The 25566-nt window shown below is 40.2% G+C and overlaps 2 protein-coding genes across 2 annotated transcripts in view; both read left to right on the forward strand.

Annotated features, from left to right (window-relative positions):
- Window positions 1-223: 223 nt before the first annotated feature.
- Window positions 224-2210, forward strand: LOC136665681 (nicotinamide/nicotinic acid mononucleotide adenylyltransferase 1-like). The gene is made up of 4 exons (XM_066643352.1): window positions 224-272; window positions 529-1455; window positions 1614-1683; window positions 2073-2210. The coding sequence occupies exons 1-2, from the start codon at window positions 252-254 to the stop codon at window positions 1387-1389; spliced, it is 882 nt and encodes a 293-aa protein (XP_066499449.1). The 5' UTR covers window positions 224-251; the 3' UTR covers window positions 1390-1455; window positions 1614-1683; window positions 2073-2210.
- Window positions 2211-8158: 5948 nt separating this feature from the next.
- LOC136666288 (Fc receptor-like protein 5) overlaps window positions 8159-25566 on the forward strand; it is a 43455-nt gene continuing 26047 nt past the window's right edge. The window contains exons 1-3 of the mRNA XM_066644386.1: window positions 8159-8165; window positions 10838-10955; window positions 20599-20717. Coding sequence (XP_066500483.1) covers window positions 8159-8165; window positions 10838-10955; window positions 20599-20717 — 244 coding nt within the window. The remainder of the gene's footprint in view (window positions 8166-10837; window positions 10956-20598; window positions 20718-25566) is intronic.

Below are 25566 nucleotides of genomic sequence, written 5' to 3' on the forward strand. Positions count from 1 at the left end.
GGACATTGGATTCAGACCTGCCTATTACCTTCCTCCCTCAGAATACTGCCTCAGTAATAGCATTCCAGTGCATTCAGACACAGCTACTGTTCTACTTCAGCTCTCTGACTGAGGAAGTTTCTAGAATGAAGTCACATGGTTCAGAGTTTGATTGTGACATCACACCGAGTGCAGCTCCCTGCTGATTTGGTCATTAGTGAACTTCAACAATGGTCAGAGAAGATATCACTGTGAAATCTAATAACAACACAATGATGAACAAGAACGTAGGAGTATGTTGTTATTATTATTATTATTATTATTATTACATTTTATTTTCAGAAAATACTATCTGTCTCATTTTCAATTATGCAGAATAATTTTTGAATGCAAAAAAAACTATAATTTCCATCTGTAAATGTCATATATATGTATATCTTAAATTCACAGATAAGTGAGAACAATCATGTAGTTTTAATTACATTTTTTTGCAGTGACAGTTGTGCAGGTAATTTAATTCTGTATTGTTCTTCTCTGTCTGTGCCACAGAACAGAACCCAAGTCGTTCTTTTGGCATGTGGGCCTTTTAACCCAATCACAAACATGCACCTACGAATGTTCGAGCTGGCACGGGATCATCTGGAGAGCACTGGAAGATACCAGGTGGAGAAAGGAATTATCTCTCCTGTAGGCGATGGCTACAAGAAGAAAGACCTGACTGCGGCCTGGCATCGGGTAGAAATGGCCAGATTAGCCACAGAGAGCTCCACCTGGATCACTGTGGATGACTGGGAGAGTCAGCAGTCCGAGTGGGTGGAAACAGCCAAGGTCCTCTGGCACCATCACGACAAACTGCTGGGAGAAAACAACCAGGAAGAGCAGGACACTGTAATGTCTGAGAAGACAACACTGGAGGGAAGTGAAGTAGAATGGGAGAGTGTGTCCCTAGGACACAGCACAGATGTCCCCAAGCTGAATCTCCTCTGTGGGGCTGATCTTCTGGAGTCCTTTGGTGTGCCAAACCTCTGGAGTCCAGAAGACATTGCAGAGATTGTCGGTTCCTACGGCGTGGTCGTCATCAGCAGGTGCAGCTCTGACGCAGAGAAATTCATCACTCAGTCAGAGCTGCTCCACCAGCACCGTGAGAACATCCACATCGTCCGAGAATGGGTGACCAATGACATCTCCTCCACTCTCGTGAGACAAACTCTCTGCAGGCGTCAGAGTGTCCGGTACCTGCTGCCTGATTCTGTGGTAGACTACATTCAGGACCGGCACCTCTACAGCAAAAAGCAAGAAGAGAAAAAAGCCCACAACACCCTCACGGCTCAGAGGTACAGCACAGAAATCGTGTACATTACTCAGGACTTATTCTCCGTCACTGAGGAGGATGAGAGTCAGCCAGACTGATCCATGGGGAACCGAATCCTGCCGTTCAGCTTTCCCAGGATCAAGACCCCAAAACTCAGGTTCAAGGTGAGAGAGATTTTTCTGGAGTTATATTGTAACAGTATTTTATTTCTGACCCTCAGAGTTCAAAATTATTGAAGTGTCATCATTTCTTTCTTAAATACAGTTGTTTCATTGCATCTTTTGGGTTGTTGCAATGTTAATTTTAACTTTCTTTTTCAAAGAGATTAAACAGAATTGAACCACTGGCTGCTATCTCTGAGGACTATCTCCAGAATAGACCTGTTCCTGCTGGTAAGTGTACATACACACACAAACACACACAATGTACACACACACACAAGCTTTGGATTGGATTAATAACAGGCAATGATTTCTTTTAGCTGGTTTAATTTTTTCACTGAGAAAGACCCTCTTCTCCAGAATCACTAGGGCTTTCTCTAAATGTTCCAAATGGAGACAAATGCATAAATACACAAGCATTTAAGTAAACCTCATGCACAAGTCAGAATTCACACTTGATATCCTACATTTACCAGTACAGTTATCAGTTAACTTAAGCTGCAACTAATTATAGGTTAAACTAGAAAGTCCCAAATAAAGAGTTTAACAGTGGTTGAAGTGCAAAGATTTCTTTGAGCCAGTTTCCCATTCTAACGTTCTACACTCTTCATGTTTCTCAGTTTTTCAGACAGCGTTTTTCTCTACTCTAATGACTCCCAGTGCGCTCCAGTCCTCTACTGAACCACAAAGAAAGACCCTCCTCTCCAGAGTCAGTAGGGCTTTCTCCAAGTGTTTCAGTTAGAGGGAGGAAAAGGCACAAACACACAATGCTCTTTCAGCATGTAAGGAATTCAGAATTTATTTATTGTTTTGCTTTTAAACAGATATAAGCAGCACTTAGTTTAAGATTCATCTATAGTTTTACCTAAAAATACCAACAATGATACAAAAGCAGTTTGACTTATTAACTTTCTACACTATTTCTGTTTTGCAGTGTGCACTTCAGTCTCCCCTCCAGTGGCTTCCTGAGAGAAGGAGGAAGATGATCCTCTCCAGTGTTGTCCAAACAAAGCCAGGGGCGACAGTTTATATAAATATATATGATGAACAAATTATAAATTGTGACAAATGCTGCTGTTGTCTTACGTTGGATTAAGGGAATTCCAAGGTAGCGAAAGTTACTTCTACACTGCCTTCAAAAATCAGCCAACCAAAGAAAATTCAACAACAATGCCACGATGAACGAGAACCTAGGAGTACATTATTATTTCATTTATTTATTTTCAGAAAGTACTATCTCTGTCTCATTTTCAATTACAGTTAAATGTCTTATGTAGACCTCAAATGCCAGGTTAGGATTTACTGGTGTTTACAATATTGATTAAGCAGAATAATTTTTGACGTTAATGCATAAAGCAAAACATATATATACATATATTTATCTATTTCTTGCATATCTAAGTCATTACATTAACAATCAAAATTAAATTTTTATATGGTGCACATTGTCACGACTGGACAGAAGGCAGACACAAGCGGCGAGCAGTATAGAGAGTTTATTAGCAACAGTCCACAAGGGGTTAACAATAACTAGCACAGGTCGATTATCAGGAACAAACAGTACCTCAGAGATAAACCAGCAGAGTAGTCGAAAAGCCAGACAGAAGGGTCGAACACCGGGAACAAATACATCCGAGATAATCCTAAAGAGTAGTCGAAAAGCCAGGCAGAGTTCATAAACCGGAGAGCAAACAAATCCAAATGGGCAAGACAGGGACGAAAACCGAAAGACGAGCATAAGGTAAGTAACTGGAATTCAAGACAGACTGGTAAATAGAGAACGCTTTGTATTCGGAGATAAATCACGCAATACACGGCAATGACTGGTGAGTGAGTGAAGCTTAAATAGAGAGAGAAACAGGTGTTCCAAATCAGAACTCTGGTGATTGAGAACGGTGTGATGTCATGTGACTGTCTAATGAATTCTGGGATCTGGAGTTCAGAGAGCTCTGCGTGACATTACTATCCCCCCCACCACTTTGACCAGTAGTATCCGACCTAGGGACATTAGCTTGTGCTGGGATCCGAGAACGCCGCTGACTTCTTGACCTAGACGTAGAACAGGGTAGAGTAGGATTGGATGAAGAACTTCTGGGGCGACCCCTTGGACGCGGAGCAGGCTTCTCGGGATGGCGTGAGTGAAACGCCAACACGAGGCCCGAGTCATAAACATCCTTAGCGGGTACCCATGAATGTTCTTCAGGGCCATAACCCTCCCAGTCAATGAGATATTGTAGAACCCCTCCACGTCTACGCGAGTCCAGTATCTCACGCACAGCATAAATAGATGAATCCTCGTTTTCCATGGCCGTGGATGGTACGTCGTCGGGCAGTTCTTCGTTCAAGAGTCCGGAAACTACAGCTTTGAGATGAGAAACATGAAAAGAGTTATGGATTTGATATTGGGCAGGAAGCTCTAACTTATACGTAACATTGTTGATTTTGGCAGAATTACGAAAGGGTCCAATAAACTTGGATTGTAGTTTCCTACTGCCTCCCTCCAACCTGATATTTCTTGTTGACAGCCAAACCCGATCTCCAATCTGGTAGGAGGGAGTAGAAGACAGGTACCTATCTGCCCTCTCTTTATATCTAGACAGAATCTCTGAAATGTGTTGACGGGTTTCTTCCCAAACTTCCTCACTGCGTTGCATCCATTCATCCACTGCTGGTATTCCTGAAATAGCAGCAGTCCAAGGAGCTAACGGAGGTTGATAGCCTAGGACACACTGAAACGGAGTAAGCCCTGTGGTAGAATTGACAAGAGAATTCTGAGCTATTTCGGCCCATACTAAGTACTGTGACCAGTCCTGTGGATACTTATGACAGTAGAAACGCAAGTACTTTCCCAGTTCCTGATTCATACGCTCGCATTGACCATTGCTCTGGGGATGATACCCGGACGTAAGACTAATGTTAGCCCCGAGATGCTCAAAAAATGCTTTCCATACCCGTGATGTGAATTACGGACCTCGGTCTGATAAAACATCTTCTGGAATACCAAAATTTCGGAAAATATGATTATATATAGCTTTAGCCGTGTCGAAAGCTGTGGGGAGTGAGGGAAATGGTATAAATTTTACGTCTCTAGAAAACCGATCAATCATGGTCAGCACAGTGGTATAACCATCAGATATTGGTAGATCAGTGACAAAGTCTAGAGCCAAGTGAGACCAGGGACGTTCAGGAACTGGTAGGGGCATAAGTTTACCTGTGGGAAGTGTCTTGGGAGTTGACTGAGCACAGACAGAACATGATGCAATAAACTTATGCACATCAGCCCTAACTGATTCCCACCAATACCGAGCTAGGATGAGTTGAGTAGTGCGTGTCTCACCCGGATGGCCAGATGACAGGGATGAATGTGCCCACGTGATTAACTTGTCTCGGAGGGAGGCCTGTACATACTTTTTCCCTTCTGGACATTCCCATCTAATGACTGACACTGATACCGATGACGGTAAAATGAAGTCACTGTCCCCCCTCTCCTTAAGGTCTCCCTGATATAAGCGGGATAGAGCGTCTGCTTTTACATTCTTACTGCCTGGACGGAAAGTGATAGAAAAATGAAAGCGTGAAAAGAACAATGACCACCTGGCCTGACTAGAATTCATTCGCTTTGCAGTCTTAAGATATTCTAGATGTTTATGATCCGTTATGACCCAAAAAGGGTGTAAAGAACCCTCCAACCAATGCCTCCATTCTTCTAAAGCTAATTTTACTGCCAGCAGTTCTCTATCCCCAATACCATAGTTGCGCTCCGCAGGAGATTGTTTATGTGAGTAGAAAGCGATTGGGTACAGCTTTGAGGAATCCCCTTTTCGCTGAGATAAGATAGCTCCTACCCCTGTTTCTGAAGCGTCTACCTCGACCACAAAGGGATACTCCGGATCCGGATGTTTGAGAATGGGGCAGTAGAAAAGGCTCCTTTAAGACGTTCAAAAGCCATTTGTGCTTGAGGGGACCAATATAGACGTTGCGAATTTCCCTTAAGTAAGGCTGTGAGGGGAGCGGCAATGGAACTGAAGTTCCTAATGAAATGTCTATAAAAATTGGCAAAACCTAAAAAACGTTGAAGCTCCTTAATATTGTTCGGGACGGGCCAGTTAACTACAGCTTCCACTTTGTGATCGTCCATGATTATACCTGACACTTATGACATACCCTAAAAATGACACCGTCTTTTGGTGAAATTCACACTTTTCTCCCTTGACATACAGATTGTTCTCTTTGAGACGTTGAAGTACCTTATTAACATGGATTATGTGTGTGTTTAAATCAGGAGAATAAATCAAGATATTGTCAATATAAGCGATCACAAACTGTCCTAACATATCCCGGAATATGTCATCCATAAAGGACTGAAATACAGACGGGGCATTAGCTAACCCATAACTCATCACCAGATATTCATAGTGTCCCTTAGTGGTGCTAAATGCCGTCTTCCATTCGTCTCCCTCCTTTATACGGATAAGATTATAGGCACTACGAAGGTCTAATTTCGAAAAAAATTGTAGCACCTCTAAGTTGTTCTAATGCTACCGGAATAAGTGGTAGAGGATATGCGTATTTCTTCGTAATATCATTAAGAGCACGGTAGTCTATACAGGGTCTCAAGCCACCATCTTTTTTCTTCACAAAAAAAACCCCCAGAAGCTACCGGAGACTTAGATGGGCGAATAAACCCCTGATCTAAGGCTTCTTTCACATATTCTTCCATTGCTCGTTCTTCCTCTAAATTAAGTGGGTATATACGCGATTTGAGCAAAGAAGCTCCTTCTATAAGTTCAATGGCACAGTCATAGGGTCAATGTGGAGGTAATTTTGTGGCTTTGACCTTACTAAACACTTCTAAGTTCCTAGCATACTCTGAGGGAATTTGGATGTGTACAGGAGAATTAGGACTTTCTACAGAAGTAGAGTGGACAGAAAGTTGATCTAGTGCTAAACAATGGTCTTTACAATAAGTGGACCAGGACCTGATCTCACGCGGATTCCATGAAATAACTGGATTATGTGTCTCTAACCAGGGTAATCCTAAAATAATCTGAAAGTCTGATTTAGGGAGCACCAAAAAGGAAATCCACTCAAGATGCAAACCACTGGTTTGAAGTCGAACTGGAACAGTCTCTTGTGAGATGGGGTCTCCTCCAATTGGAAGACCATCTAGGGCACGGACCAGGACCCGTCTGCACAAAGGTTCCGTCGGGATGCGTAACTTGTTGATGATGGATTGATGAAGGAAGTTTCCCTCGGCTCCCGAGTCAAAGCTGGAACAACAAGAGAATTTCCTTGGCAGTACACAGTGACAGGTATTACAAAAGATCTTGAAATTACTCTAGCTGTGGGTACACTCACCGTATTGATGTGTGAAGCCCTCCCTTGAGGATGTGTATATTTACTCCGTGGACGTTTGAGACAGTCTCGTCTGAAATGATCAGAACCTCCACAATATAAACACAATCCATTATGCAGGCGTCGTCGGTGTTCCTCTTGAGGCAATCTCAAAGCATCACACTGCATAGGCTCCGTTGAAGAGTTAGAACCGGGAACCACAATCGAGTGCATCTTCTGTTTCTCTGAACCAGGAAAGGAACGACCCCGTGGGGTAAGATGTCCCTGACCGGTGTTCTTGGGTCTTTTCTTCAAAAGTTGATCCAGACGAATGGACATGGAAATGAGTTGGTCCAGAGATGTTCCTTCATCCCTACAGGCTAATTCAGTTAATATATCCGAGTTAAGACCATTTCAAAAAACATTCATGAGTGCTGGCTCATTCCACCCACTCCCTGCAGCAATAGTTCTGAATTCCAGAGCATAGGCAGCTGCAGTGCGAGCGCCCTGTTTAAGAGTCAGAAGTATCTCTCCATTGGATTGGCCCTCATTAGCGTGATCAAACACTTCTCTAAACATAGTCAAAAACTCAGGATACGTTTTGTCCATTATATTATTCATCAGAAAAGTTATTTTAGATTTATCCGAACTTGGAGGTGTATTCTCAAAGAATTGTAACAAAAATCCGCTACATTTGGCTGGATTACCATCAAATACTTCTGGCTTACTGACAGGATAATGCGAAGAGACATTAACCGGGACTGAAAGGGGCTCAGTGTTACGACTACTATCAGAAAAACAAGTTGTAAGTGCTTTTACGCTCTCTAATAACTGCGAAAGTTGTTTTTGCTGATTTTGTTGTTGTTGAGCGAGAGATTCAATAGCGTGAGTAACACTAGCCAACGTTTGTTGGTGTTGACCTAATAGTTGGCCTTGACTGCTTAGCGCCGTAATCATGGCTTCAGAACCCGCTGTCTGCATGGTATGGCCGAGTATTCTGTCACGACTGGGCAGAAGGCAGACAAGCGGCGAGCAGTATAAAGAGTTTATTAGCAACAGTCCACAAGGGGTTAACAATAACTAGCACAGGTCGATTATCAGGAACAAACAGTACCTCAGAGATAAACCAGCAAAGTAGTCGAAAAGCCAGACAGAAGGGTCGAACACCGGGAACAAACAATACATCCGAGATAATCCTAAAGAGTAGTCGAAAAGCCAGGCAGAGTTCATAAACCGGAGAGCAAACAAATCCAAATGGGCAAGACAGGGACGAAAACCGAAAGACGAGCATAAGGTAAGTAACTGGAATTCAATACAGACTGGTAAATAGAGAACGCTTTGTATTCGGAGATAAATCACACAATACTCGGCAATGACTGGTGAGTGAGTGAAGCTTAAATAGAGAGAGAAACAGGTGTTCCAAATCAGAACTCTGGTGATTGAGAACGGTGTGATGTCATGTGACTGTCTAATGAATTCTGGGATCTGGAGTTCAGAGAGCTCTGCGTGACACACATCACAGATAATAAACTAAAAATACTGCACCCAAAAATAATTTGACATAAATTTGATAAGTTAATGTGAAACTTGACTATAAACTGTGTAGTGACACATCTGGGATTCAGCCTCAGCTTTGCTGTGGCAAGGTTACTTTTATTTTCAGACAAGTAGCTATACATCTATAACAATAACTGAAATAATTTAGGCAGACAGTCACGATAAAACTTGGTCCTCCAAAAATCTGTTACACTCTGAGAGCGCAGGGACAGCGGGGTCAGATTATTTCCCTTGTTAGCAGGGGATATCATCTGAAATAACATGCTTACTGATGATTGTATGTGGTCTGTGTATAAATAACTTACTTAGATTCAGTCACAAGAGCAAAGAAATGCAGCAGAAGAGTAAGTGAAGAAGAAGAAGAGTGAGAAAAATGTTTGTTTTTAAAAATATCTGGATCCTTGGGGATGGGGCAAAACAATGTGAAAAGGCCAAACGTCCATGAAAATGTATAAGAATATTATTGGAAATTTTGTTCAAATATTACACCTAAACATACACCTGTAAAATCAGAGACAATAGCTCACCTGCAGCTGCACGGTTTGTGTTAGTTATCATCTAGTCTTTCAGCAGTGGACACTGGACGCTGCTCACAAAACAATGTTGGCAGGAGATTGGTTGGTTGACTGTTCTATTGTCAGCAGTGACACTGAGGGTGTTAAAAGCTCCAGCAGTGCTTTGTGAGCCAACTGCACTAGCCCAACACACACTAACACCCCACCACAACCTCAGTGTAACTGCGGCACTTAGATTGATCCAGACTTACAATAATATCTGCTCTGTGGTTATTTGTTGTGTTCAAACATACAACATACGATGGAGCTGAACAAAACAGACAATAGTATAGAACATGTAGGTAATTTTGCTTAATTTTTGTAATGTTTTAGTGGAAACCCAACTACATTTTAATTTGTGAACCAAATCAGTGACCGTTAGTTAATAAAGAAGTAATTACATAAATGTCTGACTGTATTTATACCCACAGCTGTCAGAGGTGAAAAATAATGAAGTACATGTACTTGTTTACTGAACTTAAATCTGTAAATTATTTGAATATTTCTGTCACTTATTACTTTTTAATTTTACTCACTACATTTTCCAAAGAGGCTCATTACTTTTGTTTACATTTTTTACTTATTCTTCTATTTTATATTACTTCTACATTCATATGATTGACTTCAAGACTTTAGGGATCCTAAGTTATAAAAAGGACACTTCTGGGAAAAGTCATGAAAGTATTTTCTGGAACTTGATCCTATGCAAAGATTATATGTATTTTGTGTGTGTCTCTGGAGTCAAAAGACTGGTGCTCGTAGCTTCTAGTGAGAATCACAGCCTCTTGCTCCAGCCTCTTTCTCCTCTTCCTCCACTTCTGGAGTCATACCCACTGCACCTGTAGAAACAGCACTGAGACCCATAGCTGGTTTCTTGTGTGGATTTATACTGCGATGAAACAAATACATGTGCACTGAATATTTATGTACACAGTTGATGATATACCAAGTTACTTTTCTTTCATAGATTAAAAACAGCATTAAAATCACATAAAGACAAACAACAGAAATGCTGTTCAAAAGCATATTCTTCCCTTAAACACTATCTGTATTCAAGTATTTAAATAAGTGTAGGTTAAATCCTTATTTTACAATGTGATGTCAGCTGTGGAGAACAGCAGGAATGGTCAAGTGTGGCACGGTGCAGAAATATCATAATTTGTCTTGTTCAGCAGGTGCTGAGGATTCAGGGTGTGTAAACACTGCCTCCACATTTTTATCTGAAAATCTGCAGATATCTGTGAAAAAGGTTTGTCAGATTTTTTTCTCCATTAGTGATTGTATTTGTGAACAAAGAGAGCAACGTCACTGAGCCAGTAGTAAATGCTGGTGATGCACTTGACATATTGTACCAGTATCTTTCTATACAATCAAAAATAGTAGTACAACCCTACATTGCGTTTTCAGAGGAACTTACAAAGCCCCCTCTGGCCCCCTCTTGAACTGTCAGATCACATCCTGCAGCACTGGTCTTCACATATCAACCACGGCTGAAATTAGCACAAGTGAACAAACATCAACAGCAACCATCAAACTGTGGCCGGAAAGAGCAGTTTCAGCACTGCAGGTCTATTTTAGCTGCACTGGCTGGAACATGTTTATGGTGCTGCTGTATGTGAGAATCACACAGACCTGGGGAAGTGTGTTTTATTACTCTTTCATCAACAAGTGTGTAGATGGTGTAGTTGCCACTGAAACTTACCACACAGTCACAGTCACAGGCCCTGGCTGAGTTCTAAAGTATTATTCTTTGCTCAAAGCCCATGATGCCTCTTTTAGATCTGGTGAGAGAGTGGCAGTCTGCAACAAAGAGCAACCTCACTGTTGGAATGAAGAACATGTAAACAGTGATTGTCGAGAACAAAACAGAGAATCCAAACAGTTACAGAAAACAAGAGGGAAAAATAATCTCGTACACATCAATTACTCTACATTTTCAGATGCTTTAAACAACACAGAGGCAGTGGGCTCCCACATCCCCCCAGGTGATGAAGCACTGTCTGTGACTGTGGCTGATGTGATGAGAACCCTCCTGAAGTTTAATAAGAAGTTGAACCAGTAAAAGCCTGGGGGAATCACCCCATCCTCTTTTTATGCTCTTTACTGACAAAGGCAATTCAAACTCTCTTTAGACCGACAATAAAAAAATAATAATAAAAATACCCCAGAAAATGCTAACTACACAGGGTATAGCAACTAAATTCACTACCAGACTAAACTGAACAACAATAAACAACAACACAAATATAAGTCCCTATTCCCTGGGGGTGCAGGACATGTCCAATCCCACAACAGACCGCAGAGGCAAAGGAGCTGCAACTGAGAAACTGTTAAATGCATGAGGTTCTCTGTAATTTGTCATGTAAGAATTGTTCACTATAAGAATTCTCAGATGTACCAGAGTCATGAAGGACATCCAGGTGAAGTGTGATGTCATGGACACATTGAAGCCACTGAAGGAGGGGCTGTATGAGAATTGATGCAGCACTCACCAGGGTTTCCTGTGCACTTTATTGTTTAGAACACAAAGTCAGAAGAACAAACATAAAATATGCAGCAAAATAAAGTGTTTTTCATCTTTAATAAAATCAGATTTATTTATAGATCAGATTTGATTCTCTTGATGGTTCACAATCATAAATGTGAGTGACTTGTATCTGTCTGTAATGTGAAAGAACTAGGGTTTGAGGTAGGACCATGGGCACTGCTTGTGCATTGGGCTCAGAATTTGGTGCTACGCCCCTGTGAGTGTGTGTGTGTGTGGTGTGTGATTCTATCCCAAATAGGTCCCTATGCCCTGTGTAGTGCAGGATGTAGGTCATAAATAACAGCATCTACACCAAAGTGCTGCACAATATGTCAAGAGCAGTGTACAGGGAAAAAGACACGTGAAATTCGATCAGACTGTTCACATTCATGACAAATATCCTTGAATCTCATACATATCTGATGTAGACATCCTATAGGATCAAATCAAATTTGAAAAGATTGGATTTGACATGTGCACACAGCCCTGAAATGATCAGATTTGAGTCACACCAGTCAATGGCAATGTGAACGTATTCTTAGCCCCAGCTCTGACCAACTTCGTGAGTTTGGTGATGTCAGATAAGGTCAGATGAGATTACAAAGGATCAAATATTTTATGGTGTACACTTAGAAAAAAGGTACATTATTGCTCCTAAAGTTACAAACTGTGAAAATATACCTTTAAAGAAACAGCTGCGGTTTTAGAGTCCATTTGTGTTCCCTAAAAGTACATTAGATTTTCTTCTCCAGAAGGTGAGGTGAAAATTTGTATGCTTCTTCTCTCTCTCTCTCTCTCTCTCTCTCTTTGTATTTTAAAGCAGAGGAAGTGGTGTTTAACACTGCATTTCTCAGACACGTCTGGAGCAGTATGGAGTTCAGTCGTCTGTGTGTGATGTTCTGTAAGTAGTAAAAGTTCTGTTTATAAACACTGAGTGCAGCAGAGGAGAGAAGCAGACACAATCTTTAATGTATATCAGACTTTATTGAACAGGTTTACATGGAAATTTACCTCATTAGTTAAGTGTAAACGTATTTCACAGGCAGGATGAGTTTGGTCATGCAGTATATTACTAATATTATTACTAATATACTGCATGGTCAATCAATACAACTGTATTAATGCTAGTAATTAAAACAGTCAGAGTTCTTATGTCCCAATCCTACATGGATTACTACAGTATGTTTATTTTAATGAGGGACTAAAGATTTAGGTCATATATATATATATATATTGCCAAAGTGAATGAGAGGAAGATGAGCATACTGACAGAGAGAGAGAGAGAGAGAGAGAGAGAGAGAGAGAGAGAGAGAGAGAGAGAGAGAGATACAGAGGTAAATGTAAAACAAAATACATAATCTAAGTGGACTCAAAGCAGTTTATGGGAGAATTGATGGGGAACATAGAACATTAGAAGTCAGCATTTGAAGTTGTAAACATTTGGCTTTGTGAAGTGAAGTGGGTTTGCATTCCCTCAGTGTGGACCTCACTACAATTTTAATTCTAGTTACAGCCCTGTATGAAGTCTGTATTATTTAAGCTGTATCGTATTAGTGTTTGCTTCAATGTCAGTATGGTGATACATGACAGATATTAAATCAGACTGATAGCATAACAGCTCCAGTCTGCAGTAACTGCTTGTAGCTAATTTTTCTTGTGACTGTTGCTTATTTCACACAGCTACGTGTAGTAGATGTTATAGCATGACCCTTCTAGGGAACAAACTATAATAATCACTATAATAATAATCACTATGTGTACTTTATAATCACATACAAAACAAAGACTATACACTCCAATCAACACAATAACAGAATTGAAACATATTATATCATGGACAGTGTTGTATTTCTGCTCATATTTTCTAGTCGGTTAGACCCCTTCCCCACAGTTCTTCATTAATTAGGACCTCCATAGGACAGTTGGTATTATTTGGGTGATAGATAATGGTCAGCACTTGGTGACACAGACGTGGTGGAGGTGGTGTTAGTGTGTGTTACACTGCTATGAGTGAATCAAACACTCGTTTTTTTACTGATTCATGAACCTGTTTATCCTTTAACTCACAGTGTTGTTGATTTTTGGTGTTTGTCATTTTATGGTGTATAAATAAAATAAGTTAATGGAATTAAAAAAGCAATGCTGCTGGAGTTTTTAACACTGTGGCCTCTCACCTCCCAGTGTTTTAGACACATGATCCACCACCTGATAATACAGCTCTGTGGTAATCCTGTGGCTCTGAGAGGGTTCTGATCATTGAGTTTATTGATGCACTAAAAGTGAACTTGATGGAATCCAATCTTTTTAAAATTATGGTCATGGCCACAGTGATGTTCACAAGTCATTTTTACAAGTTCAAGTCAAGTCTCCAGTCTCTCATCCCGAGTCCTAATCGAGTCTGAAATCTCTTATGGTTGAAAACCATGAATGCCATTGTTCCAGACCACATGACTGCATTGCTATTTCTTGATTTTAAATCTCGTACTGTACTGTCATTTTTAGCACACACTACAGTATCAAAACTGATCAGATCACTTTTAAAAGTATGTTTAACTGTATTTTTATATATTTTAACTATTATTTTCTGTTTGTGTTTAGCATAATTAAGCAGGTAGTGTCGCAGTCACACAGCTCCAGGGACCTGGAGGTTGTGGGTTCGATTCCTACTCCAGGTGACTGTCTGTGAGGAGTTGGTGTGTTCTCCCCGTGGGTTTCCTCCGGGTGCTCCGGTTTCCTCCCACAGTCCAAAAACGCATGTTGGTAGGTGGATTGGCGACTCAAAAGTGTCCCCAGGGTGTTGCCCTGTGAAGGACTAGCGCCCCCTCCAGGGTGTATTCCCGCCTTGCGCCCAATGATTCCAGGTAGGCTCTGGACCCACTGTGACCCTGAACGGGATAAGGGCTACAGATAATGAATGAATGAAAATATAAAACTATTTTAAATACAGGTCTGTGCGGGTGATATTTAATCCTGCTTTACGCGACGGGCTACACTGATTTATAAAGGAGATTACTGCGCTCTGCCTCGCGCAGCACGATGTGTGTCTCGCGCTCTGACTCAGAGTGCGAGACACTTTGGACCAGTTTTGGCTACGCCACTGCGAGTGGACAATATTTTCTTATTAAACGGGGTGTTTATTTTTAATAAAATCCAAACAAGAATACAATTATTGTGCCTTGTTATTCGACAGGTTGTATTTTGCTGTAGAGAGCACAGTCTCTGAATTAATTAAATGATAAAAATTAACATGCAGCCTATAGGCTAACACTATAAATAAGCTACAGCGGATGAACTTGTCGCTGCTGTTGTCAGAGCTGATTAGTGATGTGCAGATCCACACTGAAATATCGATACCTCCGATACCAGACATTTGCTCTACAATCAATTCTCAAATCAAAATATCGATACTTTTGATACAGGAACACAGTGGAGAGTAATACAACGATTGAGATCTTGTCTAAATGATACTCGGTTGGTGGGAACTTATTTTTCTTCTGCCTGAGTAAGTGCGTAATGAGTAAATGCAGCGGCACACGGCTCAGTCACTCAGTTTGTAGACACAGACACAATGACAGAATGTAAGCGGAGCTGCACAGACAAGATGTGGTTTGTGATGTTGTGGAAACACAACAAACTTTGTGAAACACCTCAGGTTAAACCACAAAAACAGAATGTGAGACGTCTCTGGTGGAGTCCTTCGGTGCTGCAGGCAGGTGCTATCCAGAGGGAGAAAATGTGGAGCTTAAAACGGCACTAAACACTGTTACTGTTGGAGTTGTTCAAATTAATGAATATAGTTATGAAATTGTTAACGAAAAAAACACATGCTTCAACAAATAGCTACATGAGTTCAGTTAATAATGTGTGTATCACTGAGACAATCTCACATAGGCAACAAAACCTAGACTTATTCAGGTAAGGTTTCCTAAAGAATTGATCATTTAAAGTGGATTACAAGTGTCATTAAATTATACAGAGCAATTTCAATAAAACAGCCATGGTGAACTTTGAAAAATATATCCTAGAAAAGATGGATAAAAATGTAATATTTTGTCCATAAAGAAAATTTATTATTTACAATCTGTCGAATTTACTTTTCATTCATTCATTATCTGTAACCACTTTTCCAGTTCAGGGTCATGGTGGGTCCGGAGCCTACCTGGAATCATTGAGCGCAAGGCAGGAATACACCCTGGAGCGGGCGCCAGTCCTTCACAGGGCAACACAGACACACACACACACACACACATACACTCACACGGATACATTTAAGTCGCCAATTCACCCACCAACGTGTGTTTTTAGACTGTGGGAGGAAACCGGAGCACCCGGAGGAAACCCACACGGACACGGGTAGAACACATCAAACTCCTCACAGTCAGTCACACGGAGCGGGAATCTAACTCACAACCTCCAGGCCCCTGCTGTGCCACTGTGCCGCCCTCACTAATTTACTTTAACTGTCAAATTAATATTTTAAAATGTAGGTATTGACAAACCTGTGTAATTATTGTGCCATTTATTTATTTAATTGAATATTTTACTGGCAATTTAGATTTGAGTCACACAGCATTACAAAACAGCACGTGTTTGTATCCTCTTATTGTAGGCGATTTGGAGAGACTACATACATAGTTTGTCATGTGATTTTGTATCGTTTGAAGGTGATTCCCCAAGAGCAGCTACACTCAGTATAATGAGCCACTACCTCAATATACTTCAGAGTTTAAAATAAATAAACGACCCTGATGTTTTGTATTCTTTATGAAGCTATGATTTGAAATACACTACTGTTTTTATTTACTGCACACATTGGGTGTTTTTGTACAGAGTATCGGATCGGATCGGTATCGCTGATACCAGCCTGAATTTTACTCAGTATCTGATCGGAAAGGAAATCGGTGGTAACGAACATCACTAGTGCTGATATCTGAAACTAATGATATAATAATAAATTACACAAAGATAGTTCACGAGTCCAAGTTGAGTCTTAAGTCACAGTTTGAGGGACTTAAATGCGACTCGAGTCAGAGTCTCAAACATCAGTCCTCATCTCTGCATGTCCACAACAATAACACGCAATGAGTGAAAAAAGCTCAGTGGAAAGAAATTTTTTCAGTAATTCAGTGATTCACTTTCAGTGATTGACTTCTGACACTGAAAGAGTAACAGAGCATGAATCTTAATCTGTAATCATGTGATTCTGAATATTTTACTTTATAAAATGAGCTCCAGCTCTTTCAGATTTCTTCATTCTGTGTGTGTTACCTGCTGATGTTTCACACTAATACGTCATGTCCTCTGTTTCTCTCTCTGCTGCAGTGCTGGTTCTGCTCTTCCACCGCGGACAAACTCAAGGTGAATCATTACATGCATCTACTGAACTCTCTCATTATCATTCACATACACAGAGTATTACAGAGTATTCTGCGTATTTAAATGGCCATGTGAGGACACAGACATTTGGACTGTGTTCAGAAGGTTTATTTTCTCTTCCATGAATATTTAGTTACAAAATCTGTACCCAGAGCTGAAGTAGAGTTTTGAGGGACTGTGGCCTACAATGTGAACAAGCTTGCATTCTAAGACCAAACAACCAGCAATTGTGTTAACACCACCCAGACTGACTGTAACACAGTTTCAGTATAAGCTCCAGCAGTGCTATAAATGTGAGAGTTCATGCAAGAACATATGAAACAAGATGAACCCTAAATTCATTTCTTTATTAAGACTACTTTAACATGATTTGTTGTGTAAATGTATTATAGCCAGCTCTGTGGTTTGTTTTCCAACAAAAGCTCATAATATTCAAGCTTCCAGCAAATAAAGGATTTATGCAACAGTCTGAAGATGGGAAATTGCACACTTCCACTCAGTTATCACTGATCTGACTGCTGTCTAAATACAATTTGAATCTAGATATTGAGTTATTTGGGCTTTGGTAAAATTTATTTTTAAAATGTAAGAAAGCTGTGGTGATTTGGCTGCTGTTTGGTCAGAATGCCTATTTTATTAGCTCTGCGTCAGTGGACACGCCATGTTGAAATGGGATAAAAGAGTAGTCACTGAACAGCTTTAACTACTCTGAGGTTGGGACTGTGGCCTCAGGTTTTCAAATGGAATTTTCCCACTTGAAAAGTAGAAAAGTTCAGATTCCCTCTTGGTTATGAAAGCAACACAACACACACACACACACACACACACACACACACACACACAAATTTATTTTAAAATATGATGATGATTGTGTTGTTGGTGAATCATAGTTGGTGACACTGCTGACCTCCACACAGCAGATTAGGACTCAGTTCTCAGGGCTGGAAAACAACAATAAATCAGAGTAGTTGTGTAGGAGTGTGTTCACCTACTGTAGGTTTAACATGTAAAATGTTGCAAATTATTTAAACCCTGTTTTCATTTAGAAATAACATAAATGGAAGACAAATGTTGGAACTGTGAACTTTATATTGTTCTATAAAATTAAAAACTATACATTTAACTGATTATGTATTTTTATTGAAACTGTGCTGAACACAAGCCAGATTACCCTTCTCCTATTCAGTCTGGAAGGTTCCATGATTTCCAAAAGGAATAAATTTTTATTTGTTTAACCACAGGAAAGTTTTCAAATGTACCTCCATTTGTTGCCTCCAAAATGCTGCAATTTAACTGCTATTGGGCTGAGAAGGCAGCTGCGTTTCTGGATCTTGTTTTTATATGGTTTCTGTTCTTTATGGTAGAATTTTAACTTGTATTTGTGGATGCAGTGTGTGTGGTTTTGGGGAGTGTTCCTGATTTCCTGCAGTGATTTCTGCTGCAGTATCATGTCTTCTTTTAATACAGTGCCATCTGAGGGCCCAAAGATCATGGCCATTCCATATTAGTTTTCAGACTCAAGACACTCGTACTCAAGATACTTATGTACTGAAGATGATGATATCACCAAGTTCTTTACTGTTTTATTCTGAGAAACTTTATTCTGGAATTATGTCACTATTTGTCTGTGCAGTCTTTTACAGAGTGGTGAACCTCTCTCCATTCTTACATCTGAAAGGTTCAGCCCATAAATATAATCAGTTGGAAAATGTTGTTTTAGCTGTAACTGCTGGTGTGAAACATGTTTCTGCTGTGGATGAATGGAGGGAAAAGAAATAGGAGAAATGCACATGTTGTAACCAGTTACAACATGTGCATTTTCTATGAGAGGAGTGTGAATTGTGGCTGTATTCGAATCTAATCCTAACACTGACAGTGCAGAAAAATCAGAAATCAAATTTCAGGGTTTTTTAGGGAGAGCTTTTGAAGTGCAGACTGACTGAACAGAAACAGAACACAGAAACATTCAGAGTCATAGAAACTTTCATGCTTTTAGGACGGTAGAGTGACATTATAATTACATTATTAGTAATTAGTCATGTTTATTACTAATTATTATAAATTACTAATAGCCGCGGTGACTGTTTACAGTTGTATGCAGCAGTTTGGAGACCCTCTGCTAAACCCACTAAAGAAATATAACTTACGTTTTAGTGCACATTTTCCACATTTATAGACATCTATTTTTTAATGTTTGTGTTTATATTTTGGCAGACACTGGGAGGATATTGAGACACAGCCGTGCTGTAACAAGCAAAGTTTTACTAAGTGCCTTAAAAGAGCAAAAAATGCAAAATGGCACAAGTGAACAGACTGTGTTTGGCCTAGACTTGGTCTGTAGCCAGATTCAGGGACATCACAACCATCACACTTCATTCTGACAGTGAGCCCCCAAACAACAACACGTCTCACTACACACCACGCCCAAACACACAAAAACATAAGAGAAAACCCTCCCTGATATGAACAACCACCAACTGCAACATAAACCCCAAAATTAGCCCTAAATCTACAAACCAGGGGAGGCCGCAGTGCATGCTGGGAACTCTCCTGTGAGACCCCAAGCCAGTGCTGCTATAATATATAGTTTAAATCCTTCTGCTTTGTTAAATAAATAAAAATAATAAATAGTAATGGTGTGATAAAATGTGCTAAAAATGTGATGCAGGGCAAAAAGCAGCTGTGCCGACTTCTGCACAGAGAAGGATTTGTTCCTGTGACGATATACATTACAAAGGTACTTGTGATCTTTGAACAGAGAAACTGTCATCCTTTGAAACTGACTCCTTTAAAACTGATCATTCTGTTAATACATTTTTATTAATAATGAACTAAATGAATCCCAGACAAAACCAGAGTAAAATCATCACTTGATTAGTACAGGCTTGGGGTTGTGTTTTTGAGCCCCACCTCAGGTCACTGTCTGTGAGGTGTTTGGTGTGTTCTCCCTGTGTCTGTGTGGGCTTCCTCCAGATGCTCTGCTTTCCTCCCACAGTCCAGAAACACATGTTGTTAAATGGAGTGGTTGTGCAGAAGTGTCCATAGGTGTGAGTGTGTGAGTGTGTGTTGCCCTGTGATTGATTGGGCGTAAGGTGGGAACACACCCTGGACAGTTTAGGATTGCAGTTACAAACATCCATCCATCCATTATCTGTAACCGCTTATCCAATTTAGGGTCGCGGGTGGTCCAGAGCCTACCTGGAATCATCGGGCGCAAGGCGGGAATACACCCTGGACAGTTTAGGATTGTGGTTACAAACAATGAATGAACAAATGAATCAATTAATGAATTAATTATTTAATAATACATGATTCAGTTTGTGTCTTTTGTGAAATAAGTAAAATTATGTAATTAATTATAATTATTAAAATGGTTGTATTCTGGAGGAGAAAAATCAGCTGTTTTGTTGAAAATATGGAACACACTACAGAGAAAAACTAAATATCGCATGTTGCTATATTTATGTTGAAACAAACACATGTCCAATGTTTTACATCGAACAAATAACTGGTTACTTTCCACTAAAATATAAAGAAATTTGATCCATGAAGAGGAAATGATATAATGTTTAACAATGTCGTTTGATCAAGGGGCAAATGTTGAAGAAATCTGTACATTGTAATTCATCATTTCATATCAACAGAATATAAACCCAAACTGAAAGTGCAGCCTGAGGACCCAGTCTTTACTGGAGACACAGTTACTCTGAGCTGTGAGACGTCATATTCCACTGGATGGGAGTTTTACTGGTATAAAAACTCTCAGAATTTACAACATCCTCTGATTCCTGAAAATAGACGCAGCAGAGTCAGTGTAACAGTGTCTACTCCAGGAGAAAAAACGTTCCAGTGTGGAGTGGGCCGGCCAGGTGACAGTCGTTATTACTACAGTGGCACCATCAAGATTAAAGTCAGAGGTATGTATTGACTGCTACTGATTTCTATTTTACTAAAAACCTGAGTTCAGAACTGTGTGTGGTATAAGGACAACATCCTCCTCAGTGAATCTCCACAGTGGAAGGAGAACAAATCTCTGAAGTTAATCTGTATCATGCAGGTGTTTATAAGTGTAACACACACACACACACACACACACACTCTAGTTAGGCTGTTACACTAACTGTACCAGGTGTGAATGATGTCTTTATTACAGTTTATAATATGATTTATTAATCTAGAAGTGCATTATAAATATACAAATTTAATCTTTGCCTGTACTATAGCATCAGGGGATTAGTCTTTTAGGAGCCTCTGTGATTGCTACTCTGGGCTAAGCACTGCAGAAACTGCACTACGTACCTTTTGGAGGAGGGTAGAAAACCATTCCCCCTCTGATCTCTGTAAAGTCCTGTAAAAATGAACTACACTAGGGGGCGCCCCAGCAGCAAAAACCCAAATCTTACCCAGTGTTTCTCTAAGTGTTGTTTATCTGATAGAGACCAGTTTGGTGGTTTATCAGGTCCAGAACATTTTTAGTTTTCTACCTCTTTTATTATTTAAATATTTAATTATTTGACTCTCCCCTTCTTTAAGCACATGTCTGACTTTTTCACAGCATCACAGTTCATCTCATTACAGCTGCTTCAGGAGCAAAAATACACTGATTCACTGAAGTAAAGCTTTGTCTAACTCAGTGATTCCCAAAGTGTGTGTGTGTGGTGGTGGTCCCTTTAGGGAGAGCACAGAGGTGTTTGAAAGGGGGTGCAGCAAGGCAAGTGTATGAGAGGAGTAATGCACGTCAAAAGTGATTTGAGACTTTATTTAGTTTTGTTCATTAAGGAGATGCAGGTTTGTAAACAGAAGTTGTAGTTTTATAACATTTTGCCTTAAAATAGATGCTTTAGAATTCCAAAGGTGAGACTGAATAGGTTTAGGAGCTGGTTTATACCTCAGTGAGTGGGAAACTTAATAAAAGAGTGATCTATATAGATTTGCTCATATGTAGTAACATGGTTTTAAGTGTATTGTCCTGTGCTGTTGTAAAACATGTTGTAAGATGTTTGTAGATGTTTGTGAAATGGCTCTCACTCCCAGACCCTTCTTTGTTATTGGAGCCACTGTGATGTAAGACAAACCTCAGAGGAATCTGAGAGTAAAGTGTATCATATCGTATGAATTTCAGAGTTTAAACTAAATTACGGTGGAGTGTGGAAGCATTAGATGTGTGTTTGTGTTTGGTGGAGTATGGGTGTGTGTTCGAAAATATTCTCATCTATAAAAGGGGCACTGCAGCAAAAGTTTGGGAACCACTGATCTATGTTTATCCACAGCCACAAAGTGGAAAATACCAATAAGAGGAAATGTTTAGGTCAAAGAGTGAAAAATATCCCTTCCACAAATTAATAGAGCAGTATATAAGATTTTAACAAACAAATATGGAATAGACTCCAGTTCTGTCTTTCACTCAGGACAGTATGAGCATGTATTCATTATTAAAATGTAAAAGGGAAATATTATAGAATTTACCAATGATGGATTTGTTTATAGCACCTCAATAAACACAATGAAGGGTCTACAGAGTGAACTGGGTCCATTTGCAGTGTCACGGCTGCGCAGGGAGGACGAGGAGATGGACGTAAACGCAAGGAATTTTATTTAACAAAAGATCAAATCAAAATAAACACAGGTAGATACATAGAAACTAGACAAGACTAAACTATGAATTAACCAAAGACAGATAGGAGACAGCCATGAACCGGGGTAGACATGAGAGACTCAGAGACAGAGTAACACACATCTACGCACACAACACCAGACCAAGGAGCACTCAAACCACAGGGGAATATCAGGACAAGACAAACGAGAAACACCTGTGGACAATAATGAGTCAGAGGCAGGACTAGGGTGGAGACAGGAACAAAACAATAACAGAGAGCCATTTGCTAAGTAAGCACATGGTGGAACAACAAACAGGACAGGGCCAGGATGTGACACACAGTTACTCTGAGCTGTGAGCTGCCACAGTCTGGATGGAGATTTTCTGGAGGAAAGACTCTCAGTATCTACACCCTCCTCTGATTCCTGAAGATAGACACAACAACACAGTCAGTGCAGCAGTGTGTACTCCAGGAGGAACAGAGTTCCAGTGTGCAGCGCTCAGGGAGATTATTATTCTGTGTTCTACAGTGATACCATTCAATTACAGTCAGAGTTATGTGATGACTTCTGTTTCAGTTTTTACAAATAACTTTTAGAAAATTGTGGGTGTTTTTATTTTAATATTTAATGTATGTCATTGCTCTTAGAAGGAAACTTTTTTCTCCAAAGGTAAGTTTACAGGAGTAAGAAAAGGTTATTTTTATATTTTAAGAAGAGTTTGAGCATTTATTGGTTCCTTTGTGAAGAAAACTGTCCCAGAATAAAAGTGCAGCTGGTGTTTCCAGAGTCAGAGAGAACTAGAGAAACATCAGAAATGGAGATACATGGTTTTGTTCTGTTATGATAAACATATAAAAGCATTTGTGGTCTTTGACCAGAGAAACCAACGCCTACAGTGAAGATCCAGCCAGATCAGAGTGTTTTCATCAGAGACAGCATCACTCTGACGTGTGAAATACAAACTGGATATTCCTGGATACATTATTGGTTTAAGGGTGACACACTGCAGTCTAAACACTCAAAGGTTTACCAAATCTCTACAGTTGACAGGAATCATGGAGGTGCATATTCCTGTGAAGAAGGACTTTCAGGCCAAATAAGCATTACCACTATTGTAGCTACAGGAGATTAGTTTTATTCAGGATTTTATGGAGCCATCTCTGAGATCAGTTGCCAGATTCACAAACTCTTTCCTAAGAAAAAACTAACAAATGATCTTTGGATAAAAGTAGTTAGTAGTTAAATGCAATAAAAAAAAAGTTTTCAAATATAGTCTTCATTATTTCCTTAAGATTTTTCTCAACACATTCTTCATTGTTTTTTCTTCTGTAGACAGAGTGTAATGAAGCGTTTCATGCTGCATTTTACAGTTTATAAATGCTGTGAGACACATATTTAAACATGAATCTCCCATTATTCCCAGTATTCAGTTAAATCTCTGCAGCTGATGGAGAAATGGAGGAAAAGAATAATCAGACTAGATGAGCATTAGAAACATGTAAATAAACTAGAACTAGAAGTGAGGGTGAATGAAATCTTTTAATCTTCTTCTATTAGTAGTGATTCAGCTCTTTAAACTGATCATTTTAGACATTTAACTGAACTCTACTCAACTCTAAAACCAGTGTCAGGGGCAGAGCACAGAGTAAAAAAAGACAAAAATACGAGATAAACAAGTACAAGATGCGATCCAAAAATCCCAGCGAGAATAAAGGAGCCACGATCAGAAACAGAAAAAGAGATTTAAAAACTGCAGGAGAAACCCACTCAGAAATGTGCAGAGAATTTACACAACGCTGGACACAGAGCTCTGTGGGAGAGAGAGGGGGGTTTGAAGGGGGCTGCTGAGGGTCAAGTGGGGATCAGTTTTCCCAAATTTTAAATGATTGTATTCTGAGTTTGTAAGGAAATTATAAACCATTAAATATATGTAACAGGTAAGAGTAAGTCAATTTGCCCGGAAACTATTACCCCAAACACTAAGTGATACAGACAAACCACCCCCCTACCTGTACACAATTATTTTGTTGGGTACCCTTCCTCACTCACAGGGGCCTCAACTAAATGAGCAGAGACAGTGTCAGGCACGAGGGACGGACTGACTGAGGCGGGGACACACGCTAATAACACAGACTTTATTTTACAAAAAGGAACAACGAAACAGACTAGGACTAGTTAACACACACAACAACACTACTAGACTAAGGGAATCCAACAAGTAGGAGAACGAGTACGGGAAAGAGATGCACGAAACAAAACAAAGAACAAATGAACGCCAACAGGAAGTGAGGGAAGAGGACTTAAATATACGAACAAACAAGACACACCTGACACAGATAACAAGGGTAAATGACAAGGAGGCGGAACAAAGGCGGAGACATGGACAATAACAGACAGACAGAGCCACATGGCGGGGGAAAACAAACAAGAAAAGGCCAGGATGTGACAGACGCCCCCTCCAAGACGCGCAACTCCTGGAGCGCGAAAAACTAGACTCCCCAGGAGCTGGCGCAGGAGGGGTCAGGAGAACAAAACAAAAATGAAACCACAATACTCAGGACAAGACAGGAAATGGAGCTGGGAATAAGGGACTTGATTTAAATGGACACTGGACAAAATTAGAAACAGGAGACGGGACTCGCGACAAGACAGGGTGCTGGAACTTAGACTGGACACTGAACGGGGACTGAGACAGAACAGGAGCAGAGACATGAGACCGGACTTGGGACAAGACGGGAGCAGAGACAGGGGACTGAAACATAGACTGGACAGGTGCTGAGACTGAGGATGGATACTGAGAGTGAACAGGAGACTGGACAGAGGGTTTAAATGGTGACTGAACATGAGACCGGACAGAGGGTTTAAACGTACCGCGGTCACGCCATCTGCACTTCGCGAAAACGCAGTCACGCCATCTACACTAGGATTTCTTGTGCGCTTCTACATCACGGTTTACGGTAGAAGGTGTGTGAGCGAGAGGGGGGACTCGCAGAAAAGCGCAGATATTGAAAATTCATAAGAAATGGAATTTAAAACATAATCCAATACAGTTAATATTAAAAACAGGCCTGATTGGCTAAAGAACGGTTTGCAACCCTTAAAAAGTCCATAAAGATCCATAAAATGGAGGAATACAGTTTCACTGAAATAAAAAAAAATAAAAATCAA

Source organism: Hoplias malabaricus, chromosome 14, assembly GCF_029633855.1.
Source record: "Hoplias malabaricus isolate fHopMal1 chromosome 14, fHopMal1.hap1, whole genome shotgun sequence".
Taxonomy (NCBI): Eukaryota; Metazoa; Chordata; class Actinopteri; order Characiformes; family Erythrinidae; genus Hoplias; species Hoplias malabaricus.